We start from the raw sequence: 21,927 nt of genomic DNA, 5'->3' as shown, positions 1-21,927 counted from the left end.
CACTGCTAGCCTGTATAGCTGCGGGATGCAAGCTGCTTCGGATTATTGATGTAAAACAGTAATTGGTACTGTTGGTGTAGAGAGACACTGTATTGTAATCGAATGGAGGAGAAAAGCATTTTATTGACTGAAAGACCACCTTCAACTAAGGATATTTCATATGGTATGGGAATGTGACTATATTAACCAATGATGGGAAGACATACTAGAGCACATTAGAGAATTTAGTGGGAAACAACTATACCTCACTCCCAAATTGTGTTTGCTGGGTCTGATGAACACGTTTCTTACCTTTGGTAATGCATTAACTGGTAGACACTATCTAGCTGCAGATTCCTTACCTTTGAATATTTTCTGAGCGTCAGATTGAATCCAGAAAACCAAGAACAACACCCCTGCATGCGAGTAGGTGGCGTCAAACGTTTCAGCGTCAGCGTTGTAAGCGGCATCAGTGGTGCCTATATAGGCGCCACCCTAACAAGCTAACATCAGTTTCTTTACATGTCTATTTCCGTGCCAGGAGCAAGGAGCGACGTCAGAAGGCTCATTGACCAGTGTGCAGATACTAAAGGCCTGCAGGGACCTTTTTAGGTAGAGAAACCAGGTTCAGAGAAGAGGAGGATGGGAGAGATGGTAAGGAATCTTCAGCTAGATATAGTCTCTCTAACAGATAAGACATTGCAGAGACTTCTAGCCGCATATTCCTTACCTTGGAATAGATACCAGAGCAATACCTTTCTACTGGTGGGTCCGTTAATTGTTTCAGACCAAAAGGTTCTGGAGGACTTGTCATGACGGACCTGACTGTCAAGTCAGTAGTTTTTGTAAACGTGTGCAAGGATGCCTACGTAGCAACTTGAAAAATGTCCAGGTCAGAAACTCCACAAGCTAATGCAATAGTTGCAGCTTGGTCTCTGGTAGATGAGCCCACAAGCCCTCAGGGTTTTGCTTCTTGGCTAATGCAGAGTACAATCCATCTGGAGATGGTCCGTTTCTGCACTGCTTTTCCCTTCTTTGCTTCAAAGAACCAATCAAAGAGTTAATCGTCCACCCAGTGTTATTTGGTGCAATCGATATTGAACAACATTGCCCTTTTTGGGTCCAAGCGGTGGAGTCTCTGAGAAGCGTGATGTTTTGGCCGACGTGGCAAGGTGTCGTCACCTTTGGCAGAAAAGAGGCATGGGTTCGGAAAAGCAGTTTGTCTGGGAAGACGCTAGCGAAGGAAGTGTTAACATAAAGAGCATGTAGCTCGCTGACCCTCCAGGCCGATGTGATGGCCACCAAGAAGACTGTCTTGATCGTAAAAAGTCTTGAAGGGAAGCTACAGATGGATTCAAAGGGGGAACACATTGAGTAGATTAAAACCTAATTAAGGTCCCACTGGGGCATAACCTAAGGTTTGGGAGAAAATATACGCTGAAGACATTTCAGAAAAAATTTCGCAACGGGTAACTTAAACACGGAGGGTTGATTCAGCAACTGCAATAAAGCGGAGATGGCAGAAAGATAACCCTTAACTGTTTCCAGAGCAAGTCCTTTAGGGCTAAAGAGAAAAGAAACAACACTTCAGACAAGGGTTCAGATAGTGGTTCAACATGTTTTCCAGCGCACAAAGCCACAAGCTTGTCCCCCACAGCAGGAGTATACAGTTTTTCGAGATGTATGCCTGGCTGCCTCGATGACCTCAAGGACTTCGAGAGGGAGATCGAAGAGTTTACACTGCCGCAGCTCAATCACCACACATTAAGACAGAGCGTGTGCAGGTTTGGGTGTAGGACCCTGCCCTGTTGCTGCGACAAGTGATCTTCCCAAAGGTGCAACATGATCGGAGGACCAATGCTCAGGAGTTTGGGATACCATACACTCAATGCCCAATTCAGAGCCACTAGGATGACTTGGGCCCGGTCTGTCCTGATTTTCTTCAGAAATTGGGGCATGAGTGGTATTGGCCTAAAAGTGTACAGGAGTCCAGAGTCCCTCTTGAGACTAAATTATTCTAGGTGCGAGTGCTGCCTTAGAAAGAAGTGCAGAAGTGCTAATGTTGCGTGTGCTCAGCAGTGTCGAATAGATCTAACTAAGGGATTCCCCAGTTGCGGAAGATACTTTGCACCATCTCCGCATGGAAACGCCATTCATGATCCACAAAGCATCGACAGCTGAGTTCATCCACCCTGATGTTCAGAGATCCAGCCAGGAGTTTGCTGGAGCACCACATGGCGGTAGTGTTGTCCGTGAACACCTGAACAGCCTTGCCTTGATGGATGGAAGGAAGGCTTTCAATGCCAAGCGAACTACTCTCAACTCCAACAAGTTGATGTGGAGCTCATACTCCGCCAGAGACCATAGTCCTCTGATCTCCACCTTTCCCAGATGGCCGCCCCAAACATGGAGTGAGACATCTGTCATCACTGTGAGAGCCCTGGGTGGAGAAGGGTGAGGGGTCTGCGGCTGACCCAATCACAGTTCGTCAGACAAACTGCAGATTTTTTGCAGTTCCCTCCGATATCTGGACGAGGTCAGAGAGATTTTCCTGAGGCTGTGCTCACTGGGACTTCAGGTCCCACTGCAGATCCCGCATATGCCAGTGGGCATGTTTACCAGCAGGAGGCCATGAGGCCAACCAAGCTCAGAGTCAGTCCCACGGAAATCCATGATGAAGGTTGAAATATCGGAATCATAGCCTGAATATCCTGGACTCGCAGCAGAACTGCACTGTGTTGAGAATGGCTCTGATGAAAAGGAGCATCGCAGAGGGAGCCAGGTGCGACTTCAGCATGTTTATAGTGAGCCCCAGCGGAAGCTGGAGGTCTGCTGTAGTCAGGAGGTTGGAGACGAATGCCTTGGGTGAGCCTGCCTTCAACAGCCAGTTGTTGAAGTAGGGGTAAAGTCTGGGACCCTGATCTCTGCAAATGGGCTGCAACCACTGCTACCACTTTCGTGAACACCCTAGGGTCACTGGTAAAACACAGGACTGAAGATGTTCATGGCCCACGTTAACTGCAGTTAATGTCTGCGGGCCAACAGGACGAAAATGTGGAACTATGTTTCCTGCAAGTCCAGTGCTAACATCAATTCTCAAGGATTCGGTCGACAGGACCTGAGCCAACATGAGCGTCTTGAATTTGTCCTTTTTCAGAAAGTAGTTGAAAGGGTGCCCTACTCAGCTTAAAGCGCTCAAGCGCCGAATCGGCCTTGTTGCCAAACAGGAATGTGCCCTTTAAAAGTGAAAATGGGAGAAGTATGGCATGGGTGAAAACAAAAAACAGAGCGGTTGTGGTCAGTGATTAATTTGTGCCGGCGGTTGCTGGTGGTGTGGACAGAGATTTATTTTTCATCACACACTTTGACCCAAAGAAATAGGAAAACAGCTAGAAATGGAGAAATCAGAGATGAAAAAGAACTTGCAAAAGTGAAATAACAAGACAGGAAGTGTACAGTTGGGGGAGAAAGATGCAGGAGGTGCAATCAAGAAAAGATAGCCTTGGTGTTCAAGAAGTCTATCAGTCGACAACTGGCTCCAAGAAAATCTTTGGGCACATGCGCTTATTTTTTATGGGTCTGTTGAGTGGCTTTTCTTTCTCTCTATGAGACTTCTTCTGCAAGCGTTTGACTTACAGTTACTTTCCATTAGTCTTTGGTTACAGTGGTTGTGTTTGCAAATTTGATTGAATGTTGATTGTTTAAGAACCATTACACCATCCTATGCCAATTCACAAATGTTCTCTTTTATAAGTGTATGGCATTTGAGTTCACACTGAGGCAAGCATCACCTTATCTGCCAGCAAGCTGGACTGCCAACAACATTAACAATGGAAAAGGAAGTCAGTTTTTGACATAATATTTGCATTTGTTGCAGATATTAAATCCTAAGGGACTTTGGATCATGCTGTAAAAGAACATTAATAAAGCATTAACTAAGCAAGAATTCTTGCTTTTAAAAAGCAAGTTACTGGGTTTGGATATAGTTGTTTGCCTAAACAAATTCCAAATTGGCAGCCGATGCGTGACAGCGTTAGGTGGGTGGGTGGGGGTGGGGGAGACGGAGAATGGCTAGGGTGTGGGGAGGGGCGACATGGGCAGCATCTGATGCATACACATGATGCACGGCAGTCACTTTGGCATTTTATTTATTTACTGTTTCAACATGGCCTATAGCAATTTCAGAATGCTACAATTAAAACAAGCATTTGCAATGCAATAGGTCTCGTATTTACGCGAGTTTAAGCTATTGGCATTGTAAATGACAATGCCTTTTATTTATGTTTTAAAAACCAAAACATAAATAAAAGGCATTGTCATTTCCAATGCCAATAGCTCAAACTCGCGTAAATACGAGACCTATTGCATTGCAAATGCTTGTCTTTAAAGAGGAATTAACAGTACAATCTAGTTTATCTTCCTGGCCAACAGTAGCCACCACTGAAATGCATGAATTTTAACTGTGTGTGGCATGGAATTTTGACGTGCACATGACGCTGTTTTTAGCTGCCATTCAAAGTATGACTGATGTGGGTCTTACTATACCTGCTTACATCATATATCCAACATATTTTACTTGTGGTTTAAACACAAGACAAATACTTATTTCACATACCGCAAAATCATTTTTTGTAAGCAAAAGTATTTCATAGTAGATAAAAGAAATTTAAATAAGAATAAAGATGTACTGAGTATATTCTGGCCTTGGTTAAATAGTTTTTTTTGCTTAACTCGATTTTAATAAGCACCATCTTTTCCTCCACTTGTGCTCTACTTTAGTAAGTTTCTATTACTCAGAGATTCCAATTTTAATTCATGTCAGGCCTCAATGCTCCACTAACAAACACAGGGACAGGCTATTCGGGACACAGAGTAGTATGCACCCAATAAAGTATAACAGGCATATAAATAGGCATGCCCTGCCTGGCAACATTCTGCAGAAGCCACAAAGATACAGACACAAGCCCTTATCACTCGAGTAAGGCTCGCCATCTCAAAACCACAGGAAGCTTTGGGCAGCTGCTATTAAGTTAACCACTCCTACATACAAAGGCAGGGCATCTGCGGTTGTTGTCTCTTTATGAAACCAGTATAGTGTGTAGTCAAGTGATAAAAACATTTAAGTGGTGGCGAGCAGTGTGAAAAATCATGAAGTAAGTATCCAAATGAAAAGTAAACATGAGGCAGGGATGATCACTCATGACATGGAAAACAAGCAAGGATAGAGGCACCGTAGACGGTCTTGTGGAGGAGGAGGGGATTTAGGTCTGGTTGGTGGGGATGGGGGGGGGGGGGGGGGGGGGGGGGAACAGACACGAGGGCGACGGAGCGAGATTAAACAGCGACAGGTTGGGTGGGGGACTGAGATAATGCTGGGCTTTTAAAAGCAGCCGGCCATACGGAATGCTGCTAGCAAAGTAGAAAGATTGGGGTGGGGGAGCATGTGAAAGCAGGCACCCGGGTTAAAGTGAAAGCGGGCGCCCGCGTTGTTATTGAAAGCAGGCACCCGGGTGACAGTAAAAGCGGGCGCCGGTGTTAAAGTGGAAGTGGGTGCCTGTGTTGTTCTTGAAAGACGGTGCCCATGTGATTGAAAGTGGGCGCCCTGGTTAAGGAGAAAGAGGGGACCCATACTGTTAATTTAAAAACACATAAGATAAATTACGGCGTGTTGCTTAAAAAAACACAAGCAGTTCCAGCTGAAGCAGTGCATGTCCTGCCTGCAGTAAGAGAAACTCAATAAAGAAAATAGTGCTTACAGACTAAATAACAGGTACCGTGTAACAACCGAAGTAAAAAGGCCAGTCGCCATGGGTGGTTACAAATGAAGAACAGGCGGTACTAAAGAGGGCTTAACAAGACTATTTATGAATCAGAAGCCAGCATTTACAACAAGCAATGACACAAGCCAATGAGATATATGGGTGGAGAGTGGGTGGAGCTTCAAGTGCATACTCCATAACTGCATGCCTCGCAGAGCAGCACATTTGCGCTGCCTCTAGGCTATAGCTAAAAATACAAATAGCATGTGGAAGTGTGAAAAGAAAGAAGTGAGCAGCCCTGGAGCAGTGCACAACAGAGGAAGCAAGAGGCTGGGGGATTGCAGTAACGGGGGGGGGGGCATGCACAGAGGAAAAGGGGGAGGGGTGTAAATATGTCAAACAAAGTAGGTACCCGAGAGAGAGAGAAAAAACATATGCACACCCATGGAGTGCTGAAAGAAAGAAAAATTGTAAGCAGTGGAAGAATACAACTCATTCATTTAGAAACACAGCTTTGCTCCAGTGGCGGGACAAACATAGAAGAGTAATTGAAGCACTTTAATGAGAAAATGAAATAAACAACTCAAAGCCTACTAGATGAATTGTATTGTATGCATTAGGTCTTCAACACCTACCAGATAAAGTAGTCTGTAGGCAAAACAAAGAATGAAGACACGTAGATTAAAATATGTGTGGCCTTTTGAACAATATGATCTGGTTCCAAGGGGCATTCAGGTGCCCTTACATCAGAAAGCAGAACTCATGAGCTTAAATGAGGTGTGCCATCTACGTACTAGGTAATGTGATGCAATGCCAAGTCATGCAATTCCATGAGAGAAAATTAAATACAACTGCCACCCATACGCATGCTGGCAGCTTGTATTATGACTGCTGGAGTTCCAGCCTTCACTTGGGATATTTTCAATACAAAAGAATCTGGACACGGAGTAGTATCCAACTGTTCCTTTCGGATTCTTGAAATGACCACGAAAGGAGTAGCAGCCAGACAGAAGAACTCACGCACATCTTCCCAACCACCTAAGCAACTGGTAGATAAGTACTTTGAAAAAATTATTTGACTCAAAATGACATGTCAGCTGTGAAAAGTCAGGAAAACGGGAGGAAAATAATTAAACTTCCACAAGAGCAAAATCTGAAAATGATGCTACAAGTTTTCAAGGATGATGAGACTTAATTTGGTGACAAAATAATGCTCTTAATGGACAAAGACACAGTAAAGATTAGAAAGGTTTAGCAAAGAAGTAATGGTGTCAGATGAGAACTATAAATTGAGAAAAAAATGATCCCATTGAAAAGAGTCGCAAGGGGGAGATAGATTTAGTTTGCTGGAAAACAAGCTGTACATTCATATGCAGGTATAAGCGGTTTTGCACTGCTGAAAGAGAACAAAAGCAAAAAGGGCAATCAGGACATTGATGTGGATCTGTGTGGACCCCGGACAAGGCACATATGCGTGCAAAGGGGCATGCTCAAGAATGCCAAGGTGGCAGAATATGGGTCTTAAATTACTGAAACATGGATCAGTGCACATAATGATATCCTTGTTGTTCTATGTCCTCCCCCGTATAAACCTCTTTTCCAGATGATAAAAGAATGGCAGGCAATGTATGGGAGGGAACACAACAAAGCTGTTAAAGAATTAAATAGCTGAGACGCTGGTACTAGCACACAACTGAACAAACATTGGCAAGGCCAATAGTTCTCATTTTTATAACGAGCGTACTAGGCTATTCATTTTGCCAAAGCAGGTCTGTAAAGTATTGTTCTAAAAAGTAAAAATAAAAGCATTTCAAAATAATGAAGGAAAAGCAAACACAGTTTAATGTTTCTCAAAACTATACTGAGCTCAATATTTTCAATCTTTATAAAAATGATATGGTTTATTTTTCAAAAACTTTTCACTCAGGTACAGAATTTAGAAAGAGTAAGGATGTTCAAAGGAAAATGCTTTCCAAGGCCTAGTTTCCTTTCTACAGGACTTGGGACGGATACATGCTCTGGTCATCTTGTCCACTGCAGCTGCCTGTGTAGCAGGTTTATGGGCCAGTCATGCACATTACACCTTCTGCCTAAAGCACCAGTGAGTGGGTGCAGCAGTAGGTATCTCCAACATGGCCATACAATCTTTAGTGCCCCAGGGCCTGTTCTCTCATTCAATATGTGTAATGTAAGAGATTAAACAAAGATAGCACTTAAAATCTGCTCTTTAGTCATACCCTGGAAAAACTATGCTTGTTGTTGTGCTTTTACAGCCAAAGCTGCATAAGGAAGTGACAGAGAGAACGGATGACAGGCATTTAGGGGGTGTGAGGTGGTGGAGCATCACACAAGCAAGAGAGCAAGAAAGCACATGCACTCTCAAGGAAGTACTGAATTGTAAAGAAAAAAGGAGTAGTGAATGATGAAGAAAAAAGTAGTCCCCTAAGTGTAAGCATTGGAAGGATAGCCAATCAAAAGAATGGTAAAGAAAATATTCTCAAAAGGTGGGGCAAACACAAGAAGAAGGCAAGCAAATCAGAGTGACAAACTCAACCAATGGAAAGTAATGGGCATGCTCTAAGGTCACTGTTAAGTTACTGGAATGATCTACAAGAGGCTTTCATCTATAGACAGGTAAAAGCTGGCAGATAGGCGAGACCTAAAAAGTAGAACTAGTACTGTGTGTCACATTTTATCTACATCTCCGAAATGAACTTTAACTAAAATTAGCAGTTTTAAAGAATCAAACCTGTGTCTTGGTCGTCTGAAAGCACTGGCACCATTTTGTTGGCAAAGGCTGATGGATGTAATCTAGCCAGCGACCCAGATGCCTCTATTGCTGCTGAACTGCGAGAAGAAAGTGCAATTATTAAGATATAGTGTTTTACCTGCATTTGGGATATAAAACCCACTGAAATGTTTGTATACATGTTTTTATAAAAATGTAGTACAATAATTCTTACTAATATATTAAAACCCATACCTTCATTAAATGATCCTACCAGATTACCATTACGTAATAAAAACTGTTACTGCCTAGGGGGGCAACAGGACATTACACATACATGTCCATCCACATCACAATAAACATTATAGCATTGCCACATCAGATAATAACCCAGCTGGTGAATGGCATCGATTTTAAATTTGTTTTCACCTTAGATTAAAGTATACATATTGGTATAAAGTGGTTGAACCGATTAATATATGGATAATGTCAGAATAGTTGTGGTTTGTAAATGCAAGTGTAGCAATTTTGGTATTTCATAGAATAGAGTACACATTGAACATGTGGTGCTGGGTCCAAAGACTTTATTCATGTTAGATCTACATTGATATAACAATATTCCATTTACTTTATATGGAACAACAGCCAACATATTTTTTGCCCCCTGGCACTGTTAAGCTTGGACTTGGATAGAGTAGATTCAGGTCTGTCCTGGTAGGTAAAGTGTATTCTGTCAGTATGTTGCCACAACCACTGGTCCCGGTGCAACAGCGGTAAGAGACTGTCCTCTGGTCTGGCAGTATGTCTAATTATGGGGCCGTGAAGCCTGTTGGTGTATTACGGTCTGTGAACTGCCGCAGGCTACATACAGGCAATGTCACGTTAGCAATCAGGGCACAGCTTGGTGTGGTGTGATGGCATATCAGATCTCTGGGCCTTTTAAGGACCTGAAACAGTTTCCTGGAGAACTTACAAAGATATCCAGAACAGGTACTGAAATAACTAAGCTATCTACCACCCTGATATACCAAGTTGTAAGACCCAAGACTAGGGCTTCCACCCTTCACTCCTAATTAGTCATGAGCAACCAATTCTCTCTATGTGGCGACAGCGAGGAGAAGCTCAGCCTCGGACTAAGCTGGAAGGCAGATGAGTATGCGCCATGTATAGTGTGACCAAACCTCCGAGAGACTGATTGAGCCTGGCACATGACAGCTACCTTGTAGCTAACTGGTTTCCGTTACAGGCAGATCTGTTTAAGCACAGCCTTGCCCACTCCCCAGTAAGGCTACAAAAGCTTCAAGAGATTATTTGCAGCTGCTACAGCACAAGCTACTTGAAAGCCATGATTGCTTTCTTTCAAGGAGTGTTGCAGCGTGTGATTCCACTGAGGAAGTACACCAGTGCTGCTCTGTTACTAACTTTATAGCAGGAAGGCCTGTGCGTTAAACGCTTGCTGCTAAGATATACAGTGATATGTGAATCATGAGTTTGGATCCAGGCAATCCCAGTTCACGCCTCCGAGGCATGAAATGAACACTATTCAACTGCTTAAAAAGAAAGGTTGAAGTGCAGTATTGAGAGCTGCATTAAAAAAAATCTGAACAATTCTGACTGCCATAGTGTGTTTTTCTGCACAATAGACAGTTGTCAAGAATTCCATGGATTATACTGTACAAGATTTCTGTAAAGCAGTTATTTAAATGGGAATGTACTTACACTTCTTTAAGTTAGATGGGAAAACAACACTAATCGGCATTGATTCAATACTTTTAATCCGAGTTTTGGCACCTTTCAGTAGTAAATAGCTGCTCTAGGATAATGAGTTCCAGAATATCTAGAATTCCATTTCAGGCACTGTCTAAAGGAACCACTCGAGTGAGGTACTTGGCTCTTGTCAAAATGATTTTTGCCCAAAGCGGACTGCCATTTGACAAGGGTAACTACCATACAACTGCCCCAAATACTACGACATGACACAACTGACAATTAGTGGCAGCTAACTAACAGTAATCAGGACCAGGCGGTTAGAGAGCCTGCAGTCTGTGGAGTATGTCAAACTCCTGAGTGGGATTTCCCACTTTCCTAAGCATGTAAGAAACGTGCTAGTTTATGCATAGCATTAAAAAGGTACCAATATTGTATGTGCCTTTTAAGTACCAGTTTCCCTTTATCAACCTTGCATCACCGGCACTATTCCTTCTCACTCTGCACACACATTCACAGGCCACTGTAGACAAGTTACCGCGTGTCTGGTTGATCAGCTTGAAAAAGCAGGTAGTCACAGGGAAAATCAACATTATCAAATGTGACAATGCAAGTGGTTTCTAATAAACACATTAGGTACTCAGCCTGCAATGGAAAGGTGGCCTTCCTACCGTCCTTATCAATTTGTATAGCTGGATTGAGCAGTACCTGCCTATATTAAAGGAGGTGGTTTTAACTGGACATTGGGACAGTAGTGACTGGTGTTAAATGATGGCCCACTTTGTGTAAGATTCATCTCGTGCAAAGCCAAGTGCCTTGCTTAATAGGTTTCTTTACACGATGACAAATGGAAAAATAGAAATACTGGTTTTGATCAAAGATGTAATAACAATGAAACAACACTTTAATAAAATATATATAAGTAAATCTACACGGAAGAAATAGCAACTAAGAGATGACAAGTATCAAAGTAAATAAAACAACAAAACTACATTGAAATTCACAAATACTTCACAGGACAACAGATACAATTTTCATGCTTGTAGTGTAACCAACTTTGTGCCACTTTAAAGGAACTGCCCAATCCAGCAGGACTGCCCTGCACTTATTAGACAGCACCAACACTATCCAGCAGGGTAGCCACGCTCAAATGAAATGTTAAACTTATTAAACATTAGTAGCATTTCACAGTAAATCTAATATGTAAGGTTGACATATTTAAGTACAGAAGAGCAACAATACTTTCCATGGATAGTGTCAGTACATCTCAGCAGGGCTTCTAAACATGTATTGCAACTACCAACAATGTTCAGCAGGGTCGCCATGCATTTATTGAGAGCACCAATTCTTCTCAGTAGATCTAGCATGCCTTTGTTGTACGGCATTCAATTGGTATTTTTGTTGCATTTTATTCTTTCCTGCTAATCTCAAATGGCTTTCTAGGTGGTGGAGTAAGTGGCTTCTCTATTAGCATTATTTTGAGGACAGTACCAATGCTTCTGAGCAGGGCTGCTAAACCTTTTATGGAGAGTAAGAACACTTTTTGAAGGGTGCCTTGTGGAGCGCAGATAGACATACTTCTATTGGTAAGTGCAAGAGTTCTCAGAAGTGGTATTATACTTTTTATTTATCACTACATCAACATCTTAACAGGAGCCTGGACCTGTTATTGGAGAGTGCCAACATTTCTCTGCATCGTTGGTGTACTTTAAATCAACAAGACCAATCGTTCTCAGAGGTGATGCTATACATTAAATAGGAGGGTGTCCACACTTTTCAGCTATGGTGTTATAATTTTGATGCACAGTAGTCACATTCTCTAGAGGTCACCATCTATTTATCAGACAGCACCAACACTTCTCCGCAAGGCTGCTTATTTTATTAAGCCAAGCCACTCTCACAGAGTCCTCTTTTCTGGAGGTACACAAGACTGGAACGGAGGAAGAAGTCAAACCCCAACTTTGATTCATATCGCAGTCTGTTCAGTGCAACTCTGTACCCAGAATAATAACCCTGGGAAGGAATATGCTACTTACCAGTATGCATCTGTTCTTGGCATGTAGAGCTGCAGAGCCACACACTTAGGATAAGATCGCCATCTGGTGTTGGGCTCGGATTATTGCAGGTTGTGGTTGTCTTCGGAAGAAGCCTTTTGGTCACGAGATAGGTGACTCCTCCTCTGGACAACAGTGCGCATGGGCATCCACTCCATCCTTAGATTGTTTTTCGCCATGATGGGAAATGATGGAGTGTATAAGAAGAAAGAGAAGGGATATCCATGTGTAGTGTCTAATTAAGACAATGCTGGAACAGATACAGGTACCGGAGAGGCGGGTGGGCGTGTGTGGCTCTGCAGCTCTACATGCCAAGAACAGATGCATACTGGTAAGTAGCATATTCCGTTCGAGGCATATGAGCTGCAGATCACACACTTAGGATAGACTATATAGCAGTGTCTCCCCTAGCGGTGGTCACCTGTATCTGTTGCAGCAGTTTGGAATAGAGTTTTTAGGACAGCTTGGCCTACTGAAGCTTGTTATTTGGATTGCACATCAACACAGTAATGTTTAGTGAAGGTGTGTGTGGTAGACCATGTGGCTGCTTTGCAAATGTCTTCTAAGGGAATGTTCCCGAAGAATGCCATGGAAGCCCCTATTTTACGCGTGGAGTGTGCCCTAGGGGGAACCGTAAGAGTGCGTTTAGCTTTTTGATAACATATTTGGATACATTTAACTATCCACCTGGCTATACCTGATTTGGAAATGGGGTTGCCTTTATGTGGTGGAGCGAAAGCAACAAACAGCTGTTTGGTTTTGCGAAAAGGTTTGGTTCTGTCGATGTAATAAAGCAAGGCTCTTTTAACATCTAAGGTATGAAGGGCCCTCTCTGCTACTGAGTCTGGATTAGGGAAGAAGACTGGTAGCTCAACTGATTGGTTAAGATGGAAAGGGGAAATGACTTTAGGTAGGAATTTTGGGTTTGTCCTAAGAACCACTTTGTTACGATGTAGTTGTAAGAATGGTTCTTCAAGAGTTAAGGCTTGTATTTCACTTACTCTTCGCAGGGATGTGATTGCGATAAGGAAAGCCACTTTCCATGTTAGGAACTGCAGTTCGCATTTATGCATAGGTTCAAATGGAGGACCCATGAGCCTTGTTAGAACAATATTTAGATTCCACACTGGGGAAGGTGGTAATCTTGGAGGAATAATCCTTTTGAGACCTTCCATAAAGGCTTTGATGGCTGGTACCTTAAAGAGGGACTGGTGTTGTCTATTTTGTAAGTAGGCTGCTAAGGCTGCTAGGTGTAGGCGTATGGAGGAATACGCTAAATTGCATCTTTGCAAGTGTAGTAAATAGCAAATAATGTTTTGGATGGAAGCATCCAGTGGACGTATATCATTGTTAGTGCAGTAAATGGCAAATCGTTTCCATTTTGCAGCATAACACGCCCTAGTAGTGGGTCTTCTAGCTTCTTTTATGATATTCATACAGTCTGGTGGGAGGTTGGGGTAACCGAACTCTAAGACTTCAGGAGCCAGATCGCCAAGTTCAGTTGCTGTGGATCTGGGTGTCTAATTTCTCCATGGTTCTGGGTTAATAGGGCCGGTGAAAGGCGCAATTTTTGATGTGGAACTAGCGATAGTTCCAGGAGTGTCGTGAACCAGGGTTGACGTGCCCAAGTGGGAGCTACTAGGATTAGTTTTAGCGACTGTTGTTTGAGCTAGCGTACCACAAATGGAATGAGTGGGAGAGGCGGAAAAGCGTACGCAAATCTGCCTGACCAGTTCATCCATATTGCATTGCCTTTCGACTGTGGGTGTGGAAACCTGGCGGCGAAGGTTGGGCATTTTGCGTTTTCGTGTGTGGCGAACAGGTCTATGTCTGGTTGGCCCCATTTTTGGAAGAATAGAAATAGGACTTTGGGGTGTAATTCCCATTCGAGGATTTGCTGTGTCTGACGACTTAGGAGATCGGCAACCTGGTTGTGAACCCCTGGAAGGTGTTCCGCTAGCAGGTAGATGTTTTGGGGAATTGCCCATCTCCAGATGCTCTGTGCGAGTTGGGACAGTTGGAGAGAATGTGTCCCCCCCTGCTTTTGTATGTAATACATTGTCGTCATGTTGTCTGTGCGGATGAGGACAGTTTTGTTCTTTAGATGTACTTGAAAGGATTTCAGTGCTAGGAACACCGCTAGGAGTTCTAGGTGATTGATATGGAACAGTTTTTGTTGAGTGGTCCATCTGCCCTGAGTGGTGTGTTGGAGGAGGTGGGCTCCCCACCCTGTGAGAGATGCGTCGGTGATCAGCACTACTTGTGGAAGAGGCTCTAAGAACGGTCGCCCTTTGGACAGGTTGATGGTGTGCCACCATTTCAGTGAACGAAGTGAGCGACTGTCCACCAACACCAGATCGGTAAGTTGTCCGTGAGCCTGGTTCCACTGTTGTGCTAGACATTCTTGCAAGGGACGCATTTGAAGTCGTGCGTGGGGTACGATGGAGATGCATGACGCCATCATGCCTAACAGTTGCATAAACACTCTTGCTGGAAGAGGGTGTGGAGTTTGAAATTTTAAGATGAGGTTTTGTATGTTGGCTATCCTGGCTGTGCTGGGATAAGCTATGGCCTTGGACGTATTTATGGTAGCTCCCAGATATTGATGTATGTGAGAGGGTTGTAGTTGTGATTTGGGATAGTTGATGGTAAATCCCAAGTCGTGTAGGGTTTGAATAGTGCGGTGAGTGTGGAGAACGCATTTGTCGAGAGTATTGGCTTTTATGAGCCAATCGTCCAGATACGGGAAGACATGGATTTGTTGTCTCCTGAGATGCGCTGCCACTACTGCTAAGCATTTGGTAAATACCCTGGGTGCCGTTGTTACTCCGAATGGGAGGACTGTAAACTGATAGTGCTGTCCGTCTACCACAAATCTTAGATACTTCCTGTGAGCGGGATGCATGGGGATGTGAAAGTATGCGTCCTTGAGGTCCAATGTGGCAAGGAAGTCGCCTTGTTGAAGTAGTGGGAGGACTTGTTGGAGAGTGATCATATGGAAGTGATCTGAGTGTATGTACTGGTTTAGTAGTCTGAGGTCGAGTATGGGTCTTAAAGTCTTGTCCTTTTTGGGAATTAGGAAGTAAAGAGAATATACTCCTGTACCCTGATGTTGGAGTGGAACTGGTTCTATTGCGTGATTTTGAAGCAAGGACCGAATTTCCTGTTTGAGGAGTATAAGATGGTGTGGTGACATTGGACGGTGTTTGGGTGGTATGTGTGGGGGGGTGTTTGTGAGTTCGAGGCAGTAACCAAACTGGATAATTTGTCTTACCCACTTGTCTGTTGTGATGGAATTCCAGACAGGTAGGAACTGTTGGAGTCTTCCCCCGACTGGAGTGGAATGGTCTGGGGGGAGTGGGGGCAAGTCACTGTTTAGTGGCTGGAGAGGTGCGGGTGTTGGTATTGCCCCGTCCTCGGCCCTTGGTATGGTCTCCCCTATATCCTCCTCTAAAATATCCTCTGTTAGGGGATGTTTTTGCGGAGGTTTTGAAGGTGGAAGAGGTGTCCGTTCCCACATTTTTGGAGGCTCCCCTGTAAAAGGAGCGTCGAAAGGAGCCACGGGGTTGTGGAGACTGTAATGCTCCCATTGATTTAGCAGTCTCGTTATCTTTCTTCATCTTCTCTAGTGCAGTGTCTACTGCGGGTCCAAATAGTTGCTCTTGGTTGAATGGTTGAGCAAGAATGGTTGTTTGTACTTCCGGCTTAAAGCCTGAAATACGTAGCCATGCGTGGCGTCTAAGCAGTACGCTTGTGTTGACCGCCCTAGAGGCAGTGTCCGCTGCGTCTAATGCACATTTAATTGATGCATTAGATATTAGTTGTCCCTCTTGGATGAGGTCATTGGCCTGGGATTTGTACTGATCTGGCAGGTGTTGTAAAAGATCTTCTAGCTGATCGTAATGAGCCCCATCATATCGGGCTAATAGGGCTTGTGTATTGGCCATACGCCAACGGTAAGCAGCTTGTGCTGCAACCCTTTTGCCCGAGGCCTCTAATAGCTTGGACTCTTTGTCCGGGGGCGGTGTGTCTCCTGTTTGGGAGATAGCCCGCTTTCGTGCGTTTGAAACGACTAAAGAGTCTAGAGGGAGCTGTGCCTTAATGTACGCGGGATCTTGTGGGGCCGGCCTATATTTTTTTTCAATTCGGGGTTTAAGAACCCTAGCTCTAACAGGGTCTTTAAAAACCTCAGTGGCGTGTTTTATGACCCCTTTAATCATGGGCAAAATCTGAACTGATTTTTGCGACTGCTCAAAGGTGTCGAGAAGAAAGTCCTCTTCAGGTGTATCTGAGTGCATGGTGACGCCATGGAACAGTGCCGCCCTGTTTATCAGCTGTCCAAACCCTAGGTGGTCATCAGGAGGGGAGGGTTTGGAGGGGTATGTAGTGGGATCAGGAATGTCAGGTAAGGGGTAAGCCCAGTCATCTAAGGGTGCCGTATCCGGGAGTGTGAAAGGATCATTAAGGTCATCTGGGTCTCCCCCTCCCCCTAAATCATAATCATCATCCTGTGGAGGTGGTGTATGTGAAGGAGATGGTAGAGGAGGAGATGGTGGGGGCAGAGGGGGTGGGATGAGAGGTGATATAGGAGAGGAAGGACGAATGGGTGAGGTGGCAAAGTCCTTCTTCTTTATGGGAGCTGGAGGAGGTGTTGTATCCAGCTTCCTTTTCTTGTATGGCACAGCGGTGACATGTCCGGTTTTTGGATTGATATAAATCCTTTTTTGCGTGGGATCCGGGCGAAAAAGTTCTTCATTGTCCGAAAGTGGCTTTGGTGCCGACTTTTTCGGTTCCGATGTATGTTTTGGGTGATCGGTAGAGTCGTTGTGGACTTTTTTCGGTACCGAGGATGGTTTCGGTGCCGAAGAACTTTTCGGTGCCGGTGGAGACTTTGGTGCCGAAGAACGTTTTGGTGCCGGTGGGGATTTCGGCCTCGATGGTTTTGGAGCCTGCTTCGGTGCCGAGAGGTGTTGAGTCTTCGGTGCCGAAGGTATTGTGGGCACAATAACATGTGGTTTGCTAGAGCCCGAGCCACCTGCAGGCTTATATTTCTTCGGAGCCGGGCCCGAGGGCGGGGCTTCTGAAGACGATTTTCGGTCATGACTGGGGCCAGCTGGCAGAGTCTTGACCAATGTCTTTTTTGGGGGGGTTGGGGTAGGGGCACTGGTACTCACTCGTTGCCCCGGAGTGATGAGGTCATCAGAATCGTCCGCTTCGGATACGATCTGGAGGTCTTCGGAATCGTCTTCCGCGACATCTTGGGCAAAGATGTCCTCTGGTTCTGGAGCTGGTCTGGCCATGATATGGCGTCGAGCTCTTCGGTCCCGGATGGTTTTCTTGGAACGGAATGCGGCGCAGGCTGGACAGTTGGATTCGTTATGTTCCGGCGAGAGGCACAGGTTGCAGACCTCGTGGTGGTCACTGTGGGAGAACTTTGCTCCACATTGGGGGCATTTTTTAAAAGGTATCCTTTCCATGAGCCGTATCCGGAACTGGTCCGATTGGATTTCGACGTCGAGTTGTAAAGGATGTTGGTTTCGAAAGCTAGATTTTCAAGTTTTCAGCCGGAGTGGAAAAGTTCATCCGAACCCAATGGCGGAAAAATAACAATCTGAGGATGGAGTGGATGCCCATGCGCACTGTTGTCCAGAGGAGGAGTCACCGATCTCGTGACCAAAAGGCTTCTTCCGAAGACAACAACAACCTGCAATCATCCGAGCCCAACACCAGATGGCGATCTTATCCTAAGTGTGTGATCTGCAGCTCATATGCCTCGAACAAACAGCTTTACCATGTCATGAAGCGGAATCTAAACAGCCTCCACAGCAGGCCAACCTCGGAGGATTCATCAGAAAGAACAGTAACATCCTATTGCATTTTTCATGGGTGGAGTAAAGATTCACAATAATGTGTGCACTTATTTCACCAATTGAGGTGTAGTAGAGACACAAGACCAGACATCCTGAAGAGTATGAAAATAACAAGCAGCAGTCATCAGCCTTATTACAAGGCAATTAAACCTCTTTGATGCTGTGGAAATGACATACACCGTTCTATACAAAAAGTGCATAGCATCAAACACAATGAAATTAGCAGCATTGTTTCTGGGAAATAAAAATAAGCAAAACGCCGTTGATTCTTCTGTCAATTGATGCTGTGTTAAGTAATTGGTGTTGGCTAAAATGTTATTATTAACTCTTAGGTCTCTCATGGCTTATTAAAACAGCAAATAAATTCATACCAGCTTTGGGAATCCTTCTCCTGGAAAATGAATCTGTTCATGTGATCAATTATTAGCTCAACATCTGAAGGCGACAACAGACCTGAAAACAGAGCAAGCAAATAAGTCTGAAATTGCATCACGAGAAAGCATCTGTTAGCTATCGAGACCAAAATAACTGAGTCTTTAACAACAAAACACAATGGAAACCTAGAACACAATCAGTAGTTAAAAAGAGTATACTTAGCCTCCATATGTCCTGGTGCCACCCATTAATTCTGTGTTGTAATTCTACAAAAGATTTCTGCAGACAATCTTAATAGAAATCAATGATGGCTTCTGGTTTTTCTTTGTGTGACCTAATGGACTACTCTTCACTGATGCTCAGATGTAGAGAACATCTGTGGCATCTATAGTCTTAAATCAGTACTTTGTTGTCAGCATCTTGCTCTTTAGTACTGGTAATAAGAATTGAACAAAACTGCTTGCCTCAATGCTGAGGTCAGTAACATCGACTTGCACTTATATCAATTTCAGAATACTGGCTCCCATCATACCTCAATATATGCATACATAGAGAAGAAAACTCTTTTTAATTCCCCAACTGTTTCCTTCATGATTGTTTTGTAGCCAATCTTACAGCCTACATAATTGCAGGTCAGAATGACCATTAGGATTTCCATTACTCTATAATTGGTAAATGTGCCATCAACTTAATTAACCAAAAACTTGGACTTGTGCATTTAGTTTTTCCTTTCATTCATTTCTTTATTAATACTTAAACCTTTTTTTTTTTTTTAAACATAAAAGCACATTAAAATGCATTATTTCATCAAAAGGGATGGATCAAAACAGTAGTAAGAATATTTGCAAGTTAAAAACATAAAAAAGAATGTTATCTAACCCATAATTCATTTCTTAGTTATCACTCCCATAAATTTTGACCAGTTGAGCCTAACACAATGAAATATTTAAAGTGCATATGCAAAAACTAGTTCACAAAGATTTAAAATCATGACATATATCTTTTCCTTAAACTCAAGACCTGGACAATAAAATTTAAAACTGCAATACAAATCGTTGTTAAATCAAGGCACTCAACGAAATGCATACCCTTCTTATGTGACTTGAACGATTTCCCTCTAAGCAAAGGACGTAAAAAGCGTAATCCATAAGGGGCATGGAGTGGACAAAATAACAAAGTGCTTAGTGGTGTCACAAAATGTCCCATCGCAGGCACAGATTGTCAATGAGGCAAACCAGGATCCCGTAACTGGGAAAGCTTTCAAGAAATGAATAATATTAAATCGCAACTGCGACAGATAAAATCTGTGTTGCAGAGCTTTAATCCACACGAGGTAAGGTTACATGCTATTACTTGTGGCAAGCAAAATATAATGCTAGACGGATACCATATTCATTTATTTTTCCAGCCTTATATTTTCTCTTAATTCCAGTTACTGTTGCTTATTTATTTTATTTATAAATTTTATTTATAAAGTTTTATATAGCGCGAACAAGATCCCTAGGGATATCAGAGCGCTTTACACTCAAACTAGATCTGGAAGCTAATAAAGTAACAACCACAGGATGAAAACACAAATGAATCGTAAAGTGAATACAAGATCACATATAAGTTATGTTGAACATAAGACAGTGTACACAGTATGTCAATAAAAAAAAAATATATATATAAAAAAAAAAAAAAAAAAAGTACAGTAGTAAATGTAGAAACTCGAGCCTTGAAAGAAGAATTAATGTCAACTCTGTTTGACCATAAGTTTATCATTCCAAGATCTTGGAGTGACTTATTACTATAATTTAACCATGGGATAGATTGTACATCGTTTTGTTTCAAACAGTCTTCCACTATGTCACACGTAAACGTTAACTCTGGTACAGACCATAATTTAATCCAGAGCAAAATAGGTGCCAATCCCATCAGATCTTATATGAAGCCTATCCCTACCTCGTTGTGAGTGATGAGGCTCGACGTGGATTCCGGGAGTCCCAAGAGTTAGCCAGGAACTTGTTCTCCACTGTCTGTAAATGCTTCCCAGAAGCAAGACCCTACACCCCACTCAATATGTAGCCAAAGTCTTTGGAAGTCACGAGATAGGTGACTCCTCCTTTGGATGATAGTGCGCATGGGCATCGGCTCCATCTTCAGATTGCTTTACGCCAGCAGGGAAATGATGGAGTTTTCTGAGAAACAGAAAAGATGCCCATGTATGCTGTATCTAAATAAGATAATACTGGAACAGATAAAGGTAGCTGGGGAGGTGGGTGGGCGTTTGTGGATCTGCAGCTCTACATGCCAAGAACAGAAGCATACTGGTAAGTAGCATTTTCCGTTCGAGGCATATGAGCTGCAGATCACACACTAAGCATAGATTGTATAGTAGTACCTCTCCTTAGCCGCAACCACCAGTATCTGTTGCAGTAGTTTTAAATAATGTTTTGAGAACAGCCTGGCCCATACTAGCTTGCTGTTTTGTTTGCACATCTACACAATAGTGCCTTGTGAATATGTGCGGTGTAGACCATGTAGCTGCTTTGCAGATGTCATGTAAGGGAATGTTCCCTACAAATGCCATTGAAGCCCGTATCTTTCGTGTAGAGTGGGCTTTAGGGGGAACTGACAATGTTTGTTTTGCTTTATGATAGCAAATATGTATGCATTTGGCAATCCACCTTGCTATCCCAGATTTTGATATGGGGTTGCCTTTATGTGGTGGTGAGAAGGATACGAAAAGCTGTTTTGTCTTGCGAAAAGGTTTTGTTCTTTCAATGTAATAAAGCAGTGCTCTCTTGACATCTAGAGTGTGGAGAGCTCTTTCTGCGACTGTTTGAGGTTGTTTGAAGAACACTGGCAACTCTACAGACTGATTGAGGTGGAAGGGAGAAATAACTTTAGGGAGGAATTTAGGATTAGTTCGTAGAACAACCTTATTATGATGTATTTGTAAGAAAGGTTCCTGAATGGTTAGTGCTTGGAGTTCACTAACTCTTCTAAGAGAAGTGATGGCTACTAAAAAAGCAACCTTCCATGTTAAAAAATGTAGCTCACATTTATGTAGAGGTTCAAATGGAGGAACCATTAGTCTTGTGAGAACGATATTTAATTTCCACACATGTGAGGGTGGCACTCTGGGAGGAATTATTCTTTTGAGGCCTTCCATAAACGCTTTGACGGCAGGTACTCTGAAAAGTGATAAGTGTTGCCTATTTTGTAAATAGGCCGCTATGGCAGCGAGGTGCAACCTAATAGATGTATATGCCAAGTTACGCCTTTGGAGATGTAGTAGGTTACCTATGATGTGATGGATCACGTCTAGAGGATTGATGGTGTTGTTATTTCAATATATAACTAATCTTTTCCACTTGGCTGTATAGCAGGCCCTAGTGGTAGGACATCTAGCCTCCTTAATAACGTTCATACAGTCAGGGGAAAGTTAAGGTAACCAAATTCTTAGACCT

At 43.3% G+C, this 21,927-nt stretch overlaps 1 protein-coding gene across 1 annotated transcript in view; it reads right to left on the bottom strand.

Moving 5' to 3' along the window:
* Positions 1-21,927, bottom strand: part of MMS19 (MMS19 cytosolic iron-sulfur assembly component) — a 498,998-nt gene that overhangs the window by 183,480 nt on the left and 293,591 nt on the right. Inside the window, exons 16-17 of the mRNA XM_085606380.1 lie at positions 18,469-18,550; positions 8,488-8,585 (exon numbers count right to left, since the gene is read on the bottom strand). Of these exons, the coding sequence (XP_085462506.1) occupies positions 8,488-8,585; positions 18,469-18,550 (180 nt within the window). The remainder of the gene's footprint in view (positions 1-8,487; positions 8,586-18,468; positions 18,551-21,927) is intronic.

This window comes from Triturus cristatus, chromosome 1_2 (assembly GCF_964204655.1).
Source record: "Triturus cristatus chromosome 1_2, aTriCri1.1, whole genome shotgun sequence".
NCBI classification, from domain to species: Eukaryota; Metazoa; Chordata; class Amphibia; order Caudata; family Salamandridae; genus Triturus; species Triturus cristatus.
Note: the sequence above shows the minus strand (reverse complement) of the source record. Positions and strands in the feature narration are given on the sequence as shown.